Source organism: Brachypodium distachyon, chromosome 3 (assembly GCF_000005505.3).
Source record: "Brachypodium distachyon strain Bd21 chromosome 3, Brachypodium_distachyon_v3.0, whole genome shotgun sequence".
NCBI lineage: Eukaryota > Viridiplantae > Streptophyta > Magnoliopsida > Poales > Poaceae > Brachypodium > Brachypodium distachyon.
Genome location: NC_016133.3, coordinates 10,963,714 through 10,983,708, shown reverse-complemented (window position 1 = coordinate 10,983,708; position 19,995 = coordinate 10,963,714). Strand labels below are relative to the sequence as shown.

General features: G+C 40.1%; 1 protein-coding gene across 5 annotated transcripts; it reads right to left on the bottom strand.

The window, feature by feature from the left end:
• Positions 1-8,600: 8,600 nt before the first annotated feature.
• On the bottom strand, positions 8,601-19,662 carry LOC100836784 (synaptotagmin-2). Of its 5 annotated transcripts, none has more exons than XM_024461308.1 (13): positions 19,158-19,662; positions 18,217-18,315; positions 18,065-18,115; positions 17,857-17,980; positions 12,923-12,973; positions 12,360-12,478; positions 12,089-12,206; positions 11,955-11,992; positions 11,604-11,680; positions 11,268-11,514; positions 10,646-10,999; positions 10,382-10,510; positions 8,601-9,022 (listed from the first exon to the last, which is right to left on the bottom strand). In XM_024461308.1, exons 1-13 carry the CDS (start codon positions 19,266-19,268, stop codon positions 8,894-8,896), a joined length of 1,647 nt encoding a protein of 548 aa, XP_024317076.1. In that variant the 5' UTR covers positions 19,269-19,662; the 3' UTR covers positions 8,601-8,893. The 5 variants fall into 5 exon arrangements, with proteins under 5 accessions (XP_024317076.1, XP_024317075.1, XP_003573210.1 ...); XM_024461307.1 differs by having other exon boundaries at positions 11,955-12,029; positions 12,105-12,206; positions 19,158-19,660; XM_003573162.4 differs by lacking the exon at positions 12,923-12,973 and having other exon boundaries at positions 11,955-12,029; positions 12,105-12,206; positions 19,158-19,657.
• Positions 19,663-19,995: the final 333 nt, after the last annotated feature.

Below are 19,995 nucleotides of genomic sequence, written 5' to 3'. Positions count from 1 at the left end.
GAGTTTCAATATATCTTTTCACCAAAAGGAGCCAAGCGGGGATCGCATTGTGGAACCACGTCCTGGTAGTATGAATTCCAAAGAAGGTGGACCTAGGGAAGTGAAAGGAAAACCTTGCCCCTGTATGGGCTTTGATGAATGATGACAACATGGTTGAGGAACTAATAAGTTACACAGAGTGTTTCAGATTTTAGTTCCTTGGAAGAATTGGTTTAGCCAGCATCAAATACTTTTGCCAACACAAGTTGTGAAATTATATGTGATGTGTAACATTGGCAAGTGTTTTAGATGAAACATTGATGTGGATACTTTGGGTAATATGAATATTTATGTGATGAGATGTATCTTTTTTGGACTTAGTGCTTTGCTAGTGGTGTGTTGATCCATTAGTTTCTTATGTGAAAGTATGGCGTGAGTTGTGTGGAACTTACCTTGGAATCAAGTCGTGGACTTGTGCTCGTACTGATTATTTGTGTGTTCGCTTTCAGGTGTTGTCGGAGCTACAGGAACGTGGTTGATGACAGGATCGAGGGACGAAACTTGGGAGAAGCTGAGGTTGAGGATCAAGGTCATGCGGGACGTTCCTGCGAAGGAACAATGGAAGTGAAGGCTGCGATGATCCGGGAGGGCACCAGTATGTCGTACATTGTTTATACCGGAGATGTACGGTATTGGAGATATTCGACAGGTGATGCTCGAGTTTTGAAGACATCATAAGAATAGTTGATGGCATGGAGTGGCATCAACGTGAAGACATGTAGGTCCAGCCGTGGCTGGATGAGAGCTGTTCAAAGATTAAACAGTAGCATCATCAAGATGGCGTCCGATGGAAACGTGGTCCACATGAAAGTTGTGTGCACCGTCGAGTGAAACAACTTTGCTTTTAGAGTCATCTCAATCCGAGGTGGTATGCGGGCCTCATAGGCAGAATACCGACCAGGACAGAGGAATTCGTGTTGGATTCGGACTCGGTTTAGGATCGCGAATTTTTCCTTATAAATAGAGGGCGTCCTAGCTAGGGTTTTAGCAAGGACGTGAGGGAACTCAGAGCTTTGGATCTAGATCAATTCTTGGAGAGTTCTTGGATGCATGGTTGCATCTTTTGTAATCGATCGACATCGTTGCAATAAAGAGATTCGTTGGCGGTGTCATCCCTGTTCTTCTCGAATCTTCGTGGATTCTTCGTGCTAGATCTTTCTAACACTTTTCTGCAGGTTCATCACGAGTTCATAATACTTCGCTGCAGGTTTATCACGATATCAAGGAAAGATTGCGATTACTTCATCTTTCTTATTATTCCTCGAAATTGGTTTTAGATTAATCCTCGTAACTTTCTGTTAGCTGTTACTGTTTTGATCATATCTTTTGATTGGTACGTCTGATTGAGCTGATTCTTGTTGAGTTGGTTAGATAATGTCAATACCTTTCTTTCACATATTCATACGTATTTTTTGGTTCATCCAATAAAACGTTAAGGCTGTTTTACTATCACAGACAGAAAGGTAATTTAGGGTTTGAACTTTCGGAAAAAGTTTTAATTTGCTTCCGCGCAATCATTCACCCCCTCTCTGATTGCCTATCTCGAAAGAAGAGAATGGGGAGGACAAGAAAAAGAAGCGCCCCTTCAACATCAAGAATAAAAGGAGGGGCGACTTTGCTCGAGCGGTGGCTCACAGTATTTTCTTTGTAATCAATGAATATGGTGAACCATGCTTGAGTGATGTGGATATCGACTCTGATGAAGATGATGCATGCAAAGGCAAGCGCAACATTAATAGAATGTGTCTTATGGCTAGCAACAAGAGTGCTCCCTCCTGCGACGACTACGGCAGTGACAGCAACAATGAGGTAGAACTTTCGTATGATGAATTACTTAAAAGTGCTAATAAATTGAGTTCCTTGCTCGATCATGCTACTAAAATAATTAAGAAATATGACTTGAAAATTGCATCCTTGAATTCTGAAATTACTAAACTCAAGTTTATGATTCCTGATAATGATTCCTGCAAGTCCTGTGACTATATATATTCTGAGCTTACCTCTTTGCGTTCTATTCATGATGATACACTTGATAAGCTTAGAGTTGCATTACAAAACAATGAGAAACCTATTGTGCATAAACTTAAACAAATTAATGATGCTAGCATGGATACTTCTGATCTGATAGATTCAACTTCTTGTAATAATTGTCATATTCTTGAATTGAAGTTGAAAGATGCAAATGCTAGGGTTTCCGATGTTGAACATGCTTTACATATCAATGAGGTTTCTTTGTGCGCTAATTGTAGAAGTGGAAAACAAATCATAGATGATGCTTGTGATAATTGTATAAGTCTAATCAAGTTAATTATTTACAAGCATCTTTGCAGAAATTTTCTAGTGGGCACAAAAATCTGAATATGATCTTACATAAGTCTAAGGTGAGTAAAAATAAAACCGGACTTGGTTTTTAATACACATGATCATTTTAAGGCTAATCCACCCACTATTGTTAAGTCACTTTGCAATGGAATTTCATCCAAGCCAACCAATGTGATTTTTAAATATGCCTGCATCATGTCTAATGATACTTCAACAAGTGCAAATGTAGGTCATACATCACATGCTAAATCTGGAAGTAGGTACACTTGCACTTATTGTAATAAATCTGGACATGGTGTAGGTTCTTATTTTAGACTAGCTAGAGTAATTAAAAAAGAAAGAAAACAAGCTAGATCTAATTCCTTCAAGGCACATTATGCTCATGATAAAACTATTACTCCTCGTTATGTGCCGAGGGTGAATGTTTCAACTTCCGTTTCAACTTGCACGAGACACGTACAATCTGTCCCAATGTATAAGGAAACTCATGTTTTGCCTACTCGTCGTGTATCTCAGTACTGGATACCTAAAAGTTTTTTATCTAACCCCAGTACGGAGATCTCGGCATGTGTTTGTTGTTTGTAGGCACTTCGCTTGAGGAAGGGGAACATATGGCCAGTGGACTCCGGTTGTTCTCGTCACATGACCGGTGATAAAAATTGGTTCTCCTCCCTTACACGTGCATCTCGAGCTAAAAGTATAATTTTTGGAGATGCTTGTACCTCTACTTTTGTGGCAAAAGTTCTCTTATTTGTAATGCAAGAACATATGTTCAGGGGGAGGAAATATTTTTAGAGGTCATACCCTTAATGGTGCACGTTGCGTTTTAAAAACAAACAAAATAAGGATGGTGTCATTTTTCGCAACAAGGCTAGGTTTCAAGCTTCCCCGCGCGCATCACATCTACAAGTTGTCAAAATGATTTTCAGGTATCTACATGGCACCCAATCTTTTGGCATTTGTCTTTCTGCTTCCTCTAGTATTACATTGGGTGCATTTTAGGATGCTGATTTCGGAGGTTGTAGAATTGATAGAAAGAGTACATCTGATACATGCTTATATTTGGTGATTCTTTAGTACTTTGGTCTTCTAAGAAATAAAGTTCTGTTGCACAATCTACTGCTGAAAGTGAATATGTAGCTGTTGCTCACAGATTTTATGGATAATAGCTAAAATGAAAGACTATAGGGTTACTTTAGAAAGTGTACAACTTTATTGTGATAACACTAGTGCTATATGTATTGCTAAAAACCCGGTGCAACATTCAAGAAGTAAGAACATAGACATAAGATATCATTTTCTTAGAGATCATGTTGAAAAAGAAAATGTTGTGCTCAACTTTATAGATACTGAATGTCAATTGGCAGACATTTTTACTAAACCATTAGTTCTTCTCGGTTTGATTTTCTTCGAGGTGAACTTGGAGTAATCAAACCATACGGGATGTTTTGAGGGGGAGTTTGTTCTTCTTGTACGATATGCAAAATATCTTTTCAGTTGCTTCTTTTTCGTTCTTTTATCTTTAATAAATAAAAAAATCTAAAAAAGTAATGAGCATTGTATTCCATCCTGAAATGACATTTTTGCAACCATGTTTATGTTTTGAGGACATTGTCATTTTATATGTATGCTCGTATGAAGTACTCTATCACATGACTTCTAATACGAATGATAACTTGAACTAAATCTTGTCATGGTTAAACTTTGTTAGCTATTTTGGTCTTGGATACTTAATTACTAGCAATGACGAAAATATAATGGTATCAAGGTTCAAAATATACAAAGACACGTGGTGTCAAGCAATTTTTACTAAATAAATATGCCAATGTCACACTACATCTTCACGAGACTGCTTACCATTGCATTTTGGTATGAACTTGGAAGTTACTGTGTTTATTGAAACCTTTGTCTTAAGCTTCTGATTGCTTACCATTGCCTTAAGCTTCTGATTGTTAATCATTGCACTTTGGATATAGGCTTGGCATGGTGTTATAACTATAGGCTTGGCAAGGTTGAATGGACTTGGCATATAAATTCAATGAAAATAAATATTATGCTTTTATAAAGTGCTCTGTTTAATGTAATGTTCTGCAAGTTATTTTGTATTCAAGTATTGATGTAGTTGACAGGAGGAAACCATGTCTTGCAATAAATCGTAACGATACTTGATTTTTAGTCATGTGTAAATTACATCATACTTATATACACGCCGAGTACAACTACTTTTTACATGACTTGGATGCACAATTATCATGTTCATGATGTTTCATAATGCTCATTACAACAACAAAAAAATGAAATATGACAAAATAAACAAAAAAAATCCCTTCTAGTTTAAAGAAACATTTTTTAAAGTGGGGACATATTTTTGTCTGGTTTGATGAAATTCATTGTCAAAGGGGAAGATATTTCAAAACATATACATACCATATTTTACATTTATTGGTGTTTCTCCAACATTTTGATGTTTTCGTTTCCTTTTCAGAACCTTGAAAATTTGAGAGTTAAGTGAATGTGTATGCCAATCAATGTTCAATGTCTAGTGTTAAGGAGATGTTGCCAATGTTTTCATCAAAGGGGAGATTGTGAAATCATATGTGATGTGTAACATTAGCAAGTGTTTTAGATGAAACATTGATATGGATACTTTGGGTAATATGAATACTTATGTGATGAGATGTATCTTGTTTGAACTTAGTGCTTTGCTAGTGGTGTGTTGATCCATTAGTTTCTTATATGAAAGCATGGCGTGAGTTGTGTGGACCTTACCTTGGAATCAAGTCGTGGACTTATGTTCGCTTTCAGGTGTTGCCAGAGCTACAGGAACGTGGTCGATGACGGGATCGAGGGACGAAGCTTGGGAGAAGCTGAGGTCGAGGATCAAGGTCACGCGGGACGTTTGTGCGAAGGAACACTGAAAGTGAAGACTACAATGATCCGGGAGGACACCGGTTTGTCGTACGTTGTTTATACCGGAGATGTACGGTATTGAAGATATTCGAAACATGATGGTCGAGTTTTGAAGACATCACAAGAAGAGTGGATGGCATGGAGTCGCATCGACGTGAAGACATATAGGTCCAGTCGTGGCTAGATGAGAGCTGTTTAAAGATTAAACAGTCGCGTTATCAAGATGGCGTCCGATGGAAAAGTGGCCCACATGAAAGTTGTGCGCATCGTCGAGTCGAACAACTTTTGTTTTAGAGTCATCTCAATCTGAGGTCGTATGCGGGCCCCACAGGCAGAATACCGACCAGGACAGAGGAGTTCGTGTTGGATTCGGATTCGGTTTAGGGTAGCGAATTTTCCCTTACAAATAGAAGGCATACTAGATAGGGTTTTAGCAAGGACGTGAGAGAACTCAGAGCTTTGGATCTACATCAATTCTTGGAGAGTTCTTGGATGCATGGTTGCATCTTTTGTAATCGATCAACATCGTTGCAATAAAGAGATTCGTTGGCGGTGTCATCTCTGTTCTTCTCGGATCTTCGTGGATTCTTCGTGCTAGATCTTTCTAACACTTTGCTGCAGGTTCATCATGAGTTCATAATACTTTGCTGCAGGTTTATCACGAGATCAAGGAAAGATTGCGATTACTTCATCTTTCTTATTATTCTTCGAAATTGGTTTTAGATTAATCCTCGTAACTTTTTGTCAGCTGTTATTGTTTTGATCATATCTTTTGATTAGTACGTCCGATTGAGCTGATTCTTGTTGCGTTGGTTAGATAGTTTCAATACCTTTCTTTTGCATAATCATACATATTTTTTGGTTCATCAAATAAAAAGTTACGTCTGTTTTACTATCACGGACAGAAAGGTAATTTAGGGTTTAAACTTTCGGGAAAAGTTTTAATTTATTTCCACGCAATCATTCGGCCCCCTCTGATTGCCTATCTCGATCTCACACAAGTATATTCAACAGTTCCAAAATGCCACGTATATAATTTTGACGCACTTTGAAGCCAAATTGATGCACTTTGGAATGCGCCCGGTAATCTACCATGACGTAGTGAGGAAATGAGGCAAATATTATGCGCCACAAAACAACTCTCTCACTCGTCCGTTTCCTATGTAGTCCTCTGCCGCAACACTACGCTAACAAAAAGAGTGCGAGCAAGAGAGGATATGGTATTGAGGATTGTGTCCACTGTGTCCGCGCTGAGTTTCAAGGCCTGATTACTTAAGATGTACCGTAGCGAGGCCGAGCTTCACCACTGCGCCCCTGACGAGGATATCCCAGCCGGGTAGCCGAGAGCCGACTGAATGAGAAGGCCGACTAAATGGACAGGTCAGCTGTCCGTTTCCACTCGGCTCAGGAAGTTGCCGTGCCAAAGAAGGAAGCCTAGTTCGAGTTATAGAATATCTTACTTGTAGCTATCTTGTATAGGAAGGATGCCACATATATAATCTTGTAAAGGATGAAACCTTAGTAGTTTAGAAAGATAGAGTCCATGTATTGGTTACACCCGGCTCTATCCAAAACCCTATCTATTCGACTATATAAGGCAAGGCTAGGTGCTCTCGATGGGCAGACGACAACTTGTAATCTCTATCCAACATGTGATATTTGCAGGACGTATGACTACCTCCACGAGAAGGGGTAGCCGAACCTGGATAATCGTGTATCTTGTCCGACAAGCTTCCGGCGCCGCCCGGCCTCTCTTCCTCTTCACCAATCATCCTCCCTGATGGTATCTGTCCCTAAGAACAATCGACAGCCCCTCTCCACTAGCACCACCAGCATCTACCGTAGAGGCAGTGGGACTGACATCTAAAGTGGCTAGTGATGTGTGGCTTAAGACCTATGACCCATGAGGCTGAGCATAAAGAGGCCCGCAATTCTCAAAGGCTCCCTCTATAATGTGGAAGCTCTGGTCCAACGATACTAGCTGCTTCAACCTAGTGGCAAGCTATGGGTAGGGCATTAGTTCTAGACTCACACCTAGGGCTATGTGTGGAATGCAACCTTAGGGCATCAACGGGCAACAACTGACGCACATGGACTAGCTGGAATGGCTAGATGTGGGATAATGTTACATAAACCCTCATCTATCATACCCACGCTACAAAATAAACATAGTTTGTCGAGTGCCTGCGACACAAGACAAAAGCCAAGTTTGCACTTGGCGAAGGTTTTGCTGACTGGCCCCCACGGTGAAGCCGCCTCGTGCTACAATGTAAATATAGCTTGTGGAGTGCCTGGGATACACGACAAAGCCAAGTTTGCACTTGGCAAAGGTTTCGCTGAGTGGCCCCCACGGCGAAGCCACCTTGTCGAAAAACGTAACGGTGGTAACACACTTTGATGAGTGCCTTTTATTAGACACTCGGCAAGGCCTTTGTCATGGGATATTCTCGGTCACCCAGGGAAAAAGAGCAAGGTGACGTAATGAACGCACAGATGGCGATGCCACATGCCTGACGACTTTGCTGAAAGTGTTCTTTCCCTACTACACAATGGCTAGTCTCTGATGCGTCTTGGACCGTCTCTTCTGACGATTGATGGAAGCGTCAATCACCATGCATCAATGGTGATGCATAAGAAGCGTCAGAGGACTTTGTCCTTAACTGTCAGGGTAGTACTGTAGGTTTCACTTACGAAGTGTCGGTGCTAAAGCGTGCCGGGCCAAAACAATTGTCCACCACTCACTTTTGTTCGCTTACAACGTCCGTGGTGTCAATGTTAGACCACAATATTTAGATCGCACAAAAACAATCCGTTAGGTACAATGATAAACTATCATTGCATTCCATACAAAGTTTGAACACATATGCATTGCATTGATACAAAGATCAAAACACATATTTCGTTGCATACTAGATCAAACGAAACTAAATTTATTGAAGATAAAGCAGACCTCGGCGGCATGGTGAGCACCATGCAATGTCTGACGCCTCATAGAAGTAGTCCAGGAGGCGGCGGCGATGGTCGTCAAAGCCAATGATGGAGGAGTCGATAGTGATTGATGTTGGTTCGGTGGTGTACGGGCATGAATAGCCCCTACCTTGGGGCTTGTGCTCCCTATCAAACTCCTCGCACCGTTGCTGCAGCATCCTTTCATGAAAAGGATCGTCCTGGTTCTGGATGAGGAGTATTGAACTCCGAACATTTGTTGTACTTCTGATTTGTCTATCATTCCACAAAATTGTACATCTTCCCCGACTCGTCTTCTTTGATTTTTTAGTAGAAATTCAAATAAAGGAGTTACAAAAAAAAGGAATAAAGAGAACCAATTCTTAGTAAATGTTAAAACACCGAATTCATGGTAATATCTGAGCATCTGCATGTTCATGTATATATAATAAGATGGAAAAGTACTTTCCTGGATATTAGTTCTACTTCCAATTATTGGGTATTTTCTAAAATTTGCGAAACAACAAAGTTCCAAAGAAGGACCGAAAGATAATAAACGAAACGCAGTTCACAATTAAGTACAACAGGACGCAGCCGAACGCTTGCTACATACAAATGTGGAGGCTTCGAAACAATAGAAACTTTACAAGTCCGTGGCTTCAGGCACGGGGGCCTTTCAAGATGTTCTCCACTGCAATTCCAACTGGATGCAACCATTTTTTGAGTCAATTAGATGGAATTTCTCATTAATCCTCTTGTTGCTTATAACATCTCCGAGACTAATGACGACATAGCCTAGGTTTTCCTAATAAAAACAGATCAGCAATAAAAAGAAACATATCAGAAAAGAAGAGCACGAAGAAAAGCAATGAGCCAATGATTAATGAACTTTGTAAGCCATAACCAGACATACTATAACATAAAAGTACCAGAACATTATATAAGTTCATTAGCATAAGTACATATATTCTACTTTAAGATCCTCTAATACCAGTAATTGTAAGTCCAAATCTCCCATTAACAGAGATAATATCAGATGGGGAACATCCCATCTTGACAGGTGGGAGTTTTAGTAGCAACTTGAAGTTTAGTCAATTCAAAACCGAGCACTGTTTTGTTGGAAATATGGTGCCACCATTGCTCCATCGAGCTGAGCAATTTGGTACACTGGCTAGTGCATGGAAGCATCATAGCTTGTTTAAGGCCCTCCTAACACAATATTGGTAACAAAAAATTGCAATCCACTTCAAGCCTATGTCTAAGGTTATCTCATTCAGTTGTTCAAACTCAATATATTTCATGCTACCTTCATTCTATTTAGATTGTTAATTGGACATCAACATGATGTGTCCAAAAGTTTTAAAATGTTGACCGAATGCATTCGAACAAGACATCCAAAAAAGAACAAGCTAGTATATGACACCTTGCTTTCTGCATTTTCACACCGACTCCTTGTTACATAACCAATTGTAACCATTTCGTATGTGTTCATTATGAAATGGTTACAATTGGTTATGTAATAAGCAGGTCAGTTACGAAGTACAATCATAAGTAAATTCCAGGTGTATAAGTCGTCTCACAACACAATTTATAAGCTACGAACAACCTTTTATAGGTATTCTGGACCTGCTTCAAAGATAAAGGCCAGATTAAACTATAAGAAAATTGATAGGAACTATCAAGTTATTGACATAATCCAAGGGAGAAAATTATGACTTGATTGCAAATTTCTAAATTCTAGTTAATTATGTTTTTTCACTAAAAATATCTACAAATTAGTCAAATAAAATCAGCTCATAACATATAATCAATAGAAACTCTGTTAGACACCCCACAGGCTGCAGTTACCAGCTGGTTCCTAGTGGTTCTCTCAACACTGCTTATTAGTAATTTATTGATGGAAATAGCATGATTAGTGGCACTAAAGTAGGGGTTGAGAGAGTGCAAACATTGCATTTACTACAATCTTGATTTTTTTTTCAATGGACGGATATTTTGGGACTACCAAAGTCAACGACAGTGAAACAGAGGGAGTAGATTTTGACAACTTGCAGGAGTAAAATCCAAATCTCTAAATAATAAAACTTTAGGATTTCAAACAAATATTTCATCATATAACAACATAAGGACCCAAATCAGAAAAGAAAAAGAAAAGAATCACTACCTTGGAATGTATACCGATACTTGGTGGCCTGCTTATGACTTCAATCTGCATCTTATCATTTGTGGGTGGTTCCTCGCAAACAAACTCAAATTCTTGTTCCCAGCGTGGATCCCGGTTCTTCTTAATGTGCTGCATAAATCAGTTCATGTCCATCTGTAAGCTGGTGACTACAACTACCAACTATATTTAGCATTTGTCATAGTAAATAATTTATTACATCTAGGAATAAATGGCTATTATCATATAAAAAATTGCTCGGAATACCTTAGTCTTCCTTTCCTCACCCCTAAACACAATTCTTGCATATGGATTAGTGTGATGCTTTCCTTCAACATCCTGTGCTTCATGGACAATAACTACAAGCAAACCACCACCATCTGGTGTGCCATCAGGAGCTTTTTCAATGGTACTAGACTCATCACTTGTATCAAGATCAGTGTCACCTTCCTTGAAAGGATTATATGTTACATCCACAGTGAGCTGTCCCCGGAACTTCTCGTTTACAGGATCATTTGAATCCATAGTCTTGAGCAAGTTAAGTGTAACTGATTTTGTCTCATCAGGAACAATGTCTTTCAATGGGATAACATTCATTCCAATCTTGTCATGCTTTCCAACCTGAGAAGGACAAAATAGGTTGAAAATTATGGGTATGTTTGAATGGTGGCCAAAGTCCACCCTACCAAAAATTTGGTCATGACCAAAATTTTGGTCCTTGTTTGGATCAGAGCCAAATTTTTGGCAAGCCAATGTCTCACTTATACCAACTCACGGACAACCAAAACCTTCACCAAAATTTTGGCTAGCACAATATTTGGCGTGGCAAACATACGTTACATCTGGAGTAAACAGCTAAGGTAGAATATACAGAACCATTAATTATTACCTGCTCCCAATCAAAAACAGTAAGCTCGAGAGCCTGAGATTCTGGGTCCTTGACAACTAGTTTGAACTCTTCATTCCATTCAGGATTCAGGTTGCTTCGTTTCACTGAAGTTTTCTTCGATGGGAGTTTGTTTTCTGTTAGCTTTATCTTCACATATGGATCTGATTTGCCCATCAAATCTTTCTTGGTAAGTTTAACGGCCCGTACAACATTAACATGCAGAATTCCGACAGGTTTCTTTTGTGCACTTCACGTTCCATGTTATAGAAAAATACTAAATTAACCAACTGTAGATAACAAGAGAAAATAGATAATAAAATCATAGTATAGCATTACTTTGCAGCATCCATGATTGGCACCTCAAGTACTTTGGGCCACAAGTACATATTGGCTACCTGAGTCTTGATAATCTCCTGCAGGGGGGAGACAAGGAGCATTTACAAATATGCGCATGAAAATCTTGAGGAAATAGAAATACTGTACTTGTGTTGGTATGGATAAATAAAGATTTTGGTTGAGAAAATGTGTTGATGGAATGATTGGAGACACGAGCTTGGTGTAGATGTTGATATGGAAAATAACAACTTTAATAAGTAGAAAACAGAGGGTTCTAAATTATAAAGTCCTGAACTAGAAAAGTATGGGACCTTGGGAAGCAAAGAAATATTATCCGCTTCTAAAAAATACCTGAACAAATGCATACAGTCCTGGGATTGCCATGAGATCTGCACCCAACAGTTTCAGACCGAAATCAACATGTGGCTGTAAAAGGGTGAATGCCATAAGTTGACAATTCCATTTGATATGGTCAAAACACATACATGTTTCAGAATTTACCTTCTCCATGAGCGATACCATTATTTTCGCAAAACAAGGAAAGCTAGGGACCAATGGCTTCAATGTTATGCGTGGTAGGGCAAAAACTTGCAAATCAATTACCTATAGTATTAGTCATGAGATATGATCAGCATAAGTTGTGAACTTAATTTAGCCTTTAATCATCATGATCCCTTGAAGATGAAATACTGCAGCAACTATATCTACTTGTCACAATTTCTTTAACCTCACACACATGCTTTCTCGTTGGTATACCTGTGCAGTTGCCTTTAACCCAAATGCTTTTACTACAACGGTGATATTAGGATTTCCAGCCCACTTTATTGAAGGTTCCATTATAAGTTCCTGTTCATCTGTGGTGTAGACCTTCATCCCTATATTGTGGTTACGCAAAAACAATATCAGCTATTCTGCACATAAAACAATCTATGGTATAAGCTTGCATGCATTCTGATTGGCATAAAACATTGTAGCACAAATACGTTAGTATAATGAACGAAGGTGGAAAAAAATATGCTGAAAATGTCTAAATAATGAGAAATTGGGTTTTAGGATGATGGTGATACGCAAGTCAAGGTAATCAGATTATCATGCAAGGATTGGATAACAAGCAGTGAAAAATTCAGCTACTTGTTTTGAGTTCTGATCTTGTAGCATCCTTGCAAATTAGGGGTGACTGCCCAAGTGTGTAATGGGGTTGGCTTAATCGCACATAGACAGTTTAGATTGATTTCCATACCATTCAAATCGAACGGAACAGAAAATATATAAAATATAGGAACATAGAGCAATTTGGTTGCCGTTGAGATGTTACGGACCTTCAATAACTAAAAGGAAGCATAACGGAGCAGCACGCTGTTGCACCTTTTCTTCATGAAATAGGGGCATTTTGAAGGTTTTGTACTGTGGTTAGAAATTTATCACAGGTGCATAACTGAATGGATAAGACAAAGGAATGGTTTACTGAGAAAACAACTACTCTACTATTCACAAAAGGCTGTATGCTAGAATACTTTGGATTGTTGGTTCCATAATCTGACGGTAAAATGAGTACTGAATTCATTGATGTCTGCAGTTAATGCCCCAGGGGAGAAGAGCTCTCTCACCCTGTGACCGGTTTAAATATTTTGTTTAGACACAAAATGTCCTCATCAACTACAGAATCTAATACCTCTAACAATTATCAATTACAGCATAAAACAAAGAAAGGTACATCCATAAAAGTATTTCAGGATCCTAAATTCTAACGTAAGTACGTAACTTGTCTCAGTTAGCAGGGGTGGATGGTTTTTGTATGTAATGGCTAATGTTACTGCACCTGCTTGTATAGTACCATACATTAGCTAGAAAAAGTGGTGCAGACAAGCATCCTGATATGAGTACAAATAAGCAAAATGGTATCCTGGCCCGCAAGTAAAAAGCTTGTCCACTATGCCACACCAGCCATATAAAATATCATACTTGCCCATAAAAGAGGTTTTTTTTTACAAATGAGACGTACAGTCTAGTATGAGTATTTACGAGCGTGTATAACATAGAATCAGGCAATTCGGATGATGGCTTCCCCATTTTACAATATGCTAATGACTTTTTATGGATCATGACTTGGCACAAGCTGTGAATTTAGAACGTACTTTCAATATGTTCGAGAGTATGAGGATCACCTTAATAAAATTGTCTTGTATTGTTTTGGGAAGACTAAGAGACACAAACTGGTTATATGCAGCTGTTTAGCTGCAGTTTGGGCTCCTTCCCTTTTAAGTACACTACCACAAACTCCCTACTGAGATTGGAAAAATATTGAAGACCATTTTGAGAAGTCCTTGAGTAGTGTCAAGAAAAACTACGGCAGACGTTTGGCCCTTATTAACTCTGTGTTGAGTAGCCTGGCTATTTTCATGATGCCACTCTTGGAGATACCGAAAGGAGTCTGGAAGAGATTGGACTTTTATAGATCACTTTTGTTTGGCAATAGCCCAATGGGATATTTTGCGTACTCCAAGGGCCAAGGCTGTCTGAGTATCCAAGATTTAAAGGTGCAAAACAAATGCTTATTGAGTAAATGGCTATTTAAATTACTCTCCCGAGACAGGATTTGGCAATTGCTTCTGCAAAACAAGTACTTATGACAAAAACAACTTTCTTGGTAAACCTATAGATTCTCAATTTTTTAAGGGTCCAATGCAGGTCAAAGAATCCTTCTTTCGGTTTGACTATTTTCAAGTCAGAGAGGGCGAATCAGAGTGATTCTAGGAAGCTAAGAGGCTCGGTGACCACACTTTGAGCACCATGCCTACGTTATTTAACTTCAAAATATGCCTCTGTCGTCTCATTGAGGTGGCTACCATCTTGTTGCTTGGCACAGGATAGTTAATAGAGTGGCTGATGTTGAACTATCACAGGATCGGTATTCTTATCGGTGGATTTACACGTTACCGGTATTTGGCTTTAATGGATGCGGTATTTGGTTTAGATCAAAATATTAATGAAAACTAAAATGACAACTGAAAATCCAAGTGTTCATGTGATTCCTATGCAGGGTATTATCCTCAATAAAGATAATTTATTTAAAAGAATGTGCAAGGGGTGCACATTGCAGCTTTTGCTTCAAACCGGAAAGCGTCAACATTTACTTTTCGATAATGCGATGACACGAATTGTTTGGCGTGCTGTTCATTTGGCTTTTAACATTATCCTGCCTCGTTGTATTGGTTATAAAGTGTGCATAAGTCATTCCGCTCTCTAATTTTAGTTGGGGCGGCAGCAGGTTTTTGGTCCATACAGTTATGCCGAACGATATTCAGTTTGACCATAAAAAACTGCAGTCACCTATACATGTGTTGCTCTCATGTATCAGCAGGCTGCGGTTATGAGTTTGTTACAGTCGGTGCAGAACAAGGAAGAGATGGAGTGTGGCGCCAAGCAGCTAGGGTGGATTAGCCGGGAGTTTACGCCCTAGTTTTTTATTTGGTCACAAGTTTTGTGGTCGTAATAAAATTACATAATATTTATAGGCAGAGGCCGGGGGTGATAAATTTTCGTTTTTAAAAGAATATAAATGTTTTGAAGTATGCACTATATGCCTACATTTGAATTATAATTCAACTATAAGTTTGAACATGTTGAAGTGTATAAGTGGATTGCCTAGTCCTTTCCATCAGATAAGTCTTTTGGTTGCGTTGACTAGTGCATGAAGGTTGACATGGTATCAGAGCCAAAGGTCTCAAATTCAAGTCCTGGCTTTCACAATTTGTCTTACTTAAAAAAATAAAAAATGTTGTTACCCCCTCCCTCCACGTATTGGCCTGTTGAGTCATATCTCTGAGTTTACACTTGTTGTCTTGTCTTTCCCACCACACGCAAGGGGGGTGTTTTAGTGTATAGGTGGATTGCCTAGTCCTTTCCATTAGATCGAACTTTTCATTGTGTTGGCTAGTGCATGAAGCTTGACAGAACATGTTAACTGTATGCTGATAAAAAGGTCAAGTAACAGTTTCATGGGCTGGAAAAAACAGTTGGATCTTGCAGCGCACACTCGTCTCATGTTGTCGCACCAGTGGCCTCTGGGTCCCACTGATGCTGGCGTGGGTCGACTCAACGGGTTCCCGCACAGAAACAGCCGCGGTGTTGCAGGCCCGAGTCAGGTTTCTCCCCGGAACACCATAAGTGTGTTGCCCCGGCAACACACCTGGCGATCCATGCTGACTACAACATTCAGAAGGAGTCCATCCTTCACCTTGTACTGAGTCTCCACGGTGGTATGCAGATCTTCGTCAAGACCCTTACTGGCAACACTCTGGCCGCGGCAACGCCTCGTCCCCAGCAACCCCACCTTGGAAGCAACGGGGTGGTGCGGGGAGCCTGAGTAACGGCGGTGGCATTAAATGCACTGTCAAAGCTAAAGCTAGGGCGGCAAGCCAAGACAGCCCGTCTAGTCCCATCAAGTACAGCTACCATGGGCTGCATGCAGGACACCGAGGTGGAGCCCCAAGCCAACTCACCTCCCCGTCAACACGTAGTTAGGCTTCGTGTCAACCGTGTAACCATGCCACTGTGGTATCCCATAAGCTATAAAAGGAGGACCGAAGCCACAGTGAAAGTGGATTCGCCTCCTTAGAGATTAGGTCCTAGAGAGAACTGGCAAGCCCGGGAAGCCCACTTCTAGCTCCCGGCAACCTGTAAACACACGTACACTCAAAACAATACAAACAAGCAGGACGTAAGGTATTATGCTTCCGAGTTGCCCGAACCTTGGTAAAAATCCGTGTGCTACACTTCGTGTTTAGAACCACGCCGGCGAGGCCGGAGAACTCCGCATCGCCAACCACTGAACCAAAACGGGGGTGCTCGGTATCCCCGGTGCCTGAGTTTCGGGCTCCGACACTTGTACACCGAGCGCAGATGCGCTTTCGGACAAAAAAGTGCATAACACGGGAGGGTGTAACTGTCTGTGCCATCTGTTAAGGCTAAGCAAAAAAACACGCTAGTGTAGCTAGGCTCAACACTGAATGGTGACACCTCAATCTAATATGTCACTCCGAATCCTACTTGAATGCCCAACTCAAGCCGTAACATGTCACTTCTATGGATGCCATCACATGGCATAAAGCCATCACATGGCATAAAGACAAATGTACTGACTTAAGATACTATCTTTGGCTGATGAATTATCGTGGGCTTGTTTACGCGAGCTTAACATTAGGAATTTTTAGGCCTCTATAAATTTATGGCAAGCCTAAATAATCAATATATTGGCGATTTTAATCTGAAAAGCTAAACCCCTGCTTCAAAATAGACCTTAAACCACTGTTTCGTATATATTAGGGTACATAAGTTAAGAGACTTGTATAAATAACCGACATCACTTGTCTTGCATGTATAAGTCCAAAAATCTAACACAAATATAGCATACAGATTAAGCTAGGGCAAATAGATATATTTCAGAGAAGTACATAGCTATTTAATTGTTGCCACAAGAGAGCGGAACACATGACTGTTTGTGTTCAAAATAAGCTTCAGTATTTCAGATTATACCCTTAAATGAAACACTCAAGCCAAAGAGTTGGTATATGTGTGGGTTCAACTGATAAATGATGACCCCGAATCATCATAGAGCTACAGAAGCTTAAGCCAGACCATGAAAAACAGGACTAAAAATTTAAAGGATTATACACTGTAACAACTGACTACGTTTATTAACTAAAAGAACTTGTTTTGCATAATGCCAATAAGGCAAGTCAACAAGGGACTCACGCAACAAGATAGGCCAAACAGGCCATCCATGCCTTCCCTTTCTTGTTTCCCATTCTCTCTTTCTTGGCAGCATTCTTTTCACACTTAACTGCTTATTATTCTCAAGACAACTATGTCTTTTCACATCTGGGAGCAGAAAGAGGTACATAAATATAGTGTTTAGCGTTTTTCTTTCTCTTCTTCTTTTCTTTTCTTTTCTTTTGTTTTGTTTTTTGACCTTTTCCTTTGTTTTGTTGCCTGTACTTGCGCTTCTTGCGCCCTTCTTCTTAATGGAAAAGACACGCCGCTCGGCATGTTTGAGAAAAAAAGAAAGAGGTACATAAATATATTTTTCAGTGAGAAGCTGAGAATTTTAATTTTCAGTACCTACTCTTATCAGCTAGGAAGAAATTCTGAAAAGACTCTTTGGAAGGTGAGTGCTACTTTTCTAGAGAATAACGGTTCTTTTGAAACAAATAGCCCAAAAGATTGGTAACTAAAACTTCAGAAGAGAGCTAACCTTGAAATGTTGGTGGTAGTGAACCTAATGTTAACGTCTCAAATTCAACTGAATCAATCTTGTATTTAGCAGTGTTTTCAGCAATAATTGGCTTAGCAATTTCCTTTGCGGTTCTACAAATTGCCTGCTCAGGATAATAGTTAAATAAAGCCAAAACAGACTTGCACAGAGAACCTTGCACTTTAAGAACTTTGAACATCATACATACCTTGTCAAGGTAAGGCCACATGTTCTCGACAAATTTGTTTAACCAGTCGATCTTTATGAAGGAATGAAAGACAGTAGGGTTAGGTTCTCGCAGTCCAAATATACAATGGCATGGCAATAGACTAGAAGTTTCACTGAAAGGATAAGAATTACCCGATCAAAGTCAGGATTTTTCACCCAATGAGGTATCTCAGGAAGCATGCTTTCCAACGATTTTGTACCAAGCTCAACAAGTGGCCTAATTACAGGGTGCTGTGCAATCACCATTAATGCTTAGTTAGGCATTGGGGAATAAATACTCATGGAGTTAAGTTTACAATCACTGTCACAAAATTAAGATACAGAGCAACCAGTGTCAAGCAAACGTGATATATCAGTTGTCGATACTCTAAGAAACAGATAAATTGATTTTTGCATGTCCAGGCAATCAATCTTTGCATCCCAATTAGTTCACCTATGCAGAAAGCACATACAAGATGTTTACCTATGGCGTTTTATATTTCCTGGAGAATATCAACTTCGGTGGTATAATAAAATTGGAAACAGGAAAAATAGCATCACAGAAATAGCCTTTTCAGGACATCATATGGTAACAGAAACAAGAACCACCGTCGGTCATGATTTCCAATACTCATTTCCAGTAACCAATGAATCAACTAAATGACTAAAAAGGCTGCTGGCACAAGAAGCGTGTAATATATTAGTAACATATTAAATCTGAACCCGGAAAAAGGTAGAGCACCGTTAAATGGTCACGCCCTGTATGTTGATCTAGGAAAAACCTAATGCGCTAGATAGCTGGCTTGCACTTTACACAGGATAAAATCCTTCAAATTCAGCTGCAGTATCAAATTGTTTTTGCAAATTTCCCTTAAATAGATGGGAGCAGCCAACCAGACGGCAATCCTATTGTATGTTTAAGATGAAAACAGGGCAACTCCGACTAAACACTACTACATAATTTCACATTGAGAACCCAAAACAGTTACGTCCTGCGATTCTCCTCGATGCCCAAAATACACAGTAACACTACCCGCTAAAAAAAAAATACAGCAACAACGAAGAAGGGAGACAGGGGTTGAAGCAAATTGTACCTTCACATCGGTGGGTTGGAAGTAGATGAACAGATAGTACCCAATCACAAGCCCCATGGTGATTCCAACCCCAAACCCAAAGAAACCCAGCACAGAGCTGAAAAACCCCATCTGCCCGACGGACCCAACAAAAGCGAGCAGACAAGAGAGCAAAGAGCACGACCCGCGGCCTTCGATCACATGGGGAGGCAAGAAGCAGGACTACTACGTCAGAGGAAGAAGAAGCAGCAGACGACGAGATCTGGGAGAGGAGACAAGAAGGGGTTGAACAACACCGTAGTAACAGCCAGCATGGCATTAATGATATCCCCTAGTGGTAGGGAAGGGGCATTATCATCCTACTAATGGTGTGCAGAGTGGGTTACTACTACTATTGGCCCTGGAGGAAAATCGGAAGAAAAGTTGGGAATCAAGGATGGAGGGTTAGATTGGATACGGGTCACGCGGGGTGAGAGAGGAGGCAGCTGCTCCGCTGGCTTTGTCGGCAGAGCACGCGGATGGCAACCCTTCCGTGTACAACGGCCACCGGATGTTTAGATGTTTAGATAGTACTATTTCCGTTTCTAGACACTAAAACTAGTACGCGTTGCCACGTACATGGAATGAAATAAAGCATTTGGGTTGAATATTTTCTTTTTGTCGAGGGCAACTTTAGGGGTGCGTATTTAGCCTGGCGCGGTCCGTTCGGCCCGATACGGATTGGAAAAGTCTTAAGTCTACCTTCACTGAACTGATTCACCCGGGTCCAAACCTGCTGAGCTAGCTAATTTTTCCTTTAGTAAAGAGCCTTTCGTTCGGGCCGGGAAGAGGGGCCTTGATCTATCAACTGAGGGAGCAA

Bases quoted from the DNA above. Each gene is read 5' to 3' on its own strand.
- LOC100836784 (XM_024461307.1), bottom strand. From the start codon at position 19,268: ATGGGGTTTTTCAGCTCTGTGCTGGGTTTCTTTGGGTTTGGGGTTGGA. The intron at 17,981-18,064 runs GTATGTATGATG...TATCCTGAGCAG, and splicing joins TGTGGCCTTACCTTGACAAG to GCAATTTGTAGAACCGCAAA. The intron at 9,023-10,381 runs GTAGTGATTCTT...TGTTTTTATTAG, and splicing joins GTATCGGTATACATTCCAAG to GAAAACCTAGGCTATGTCGT.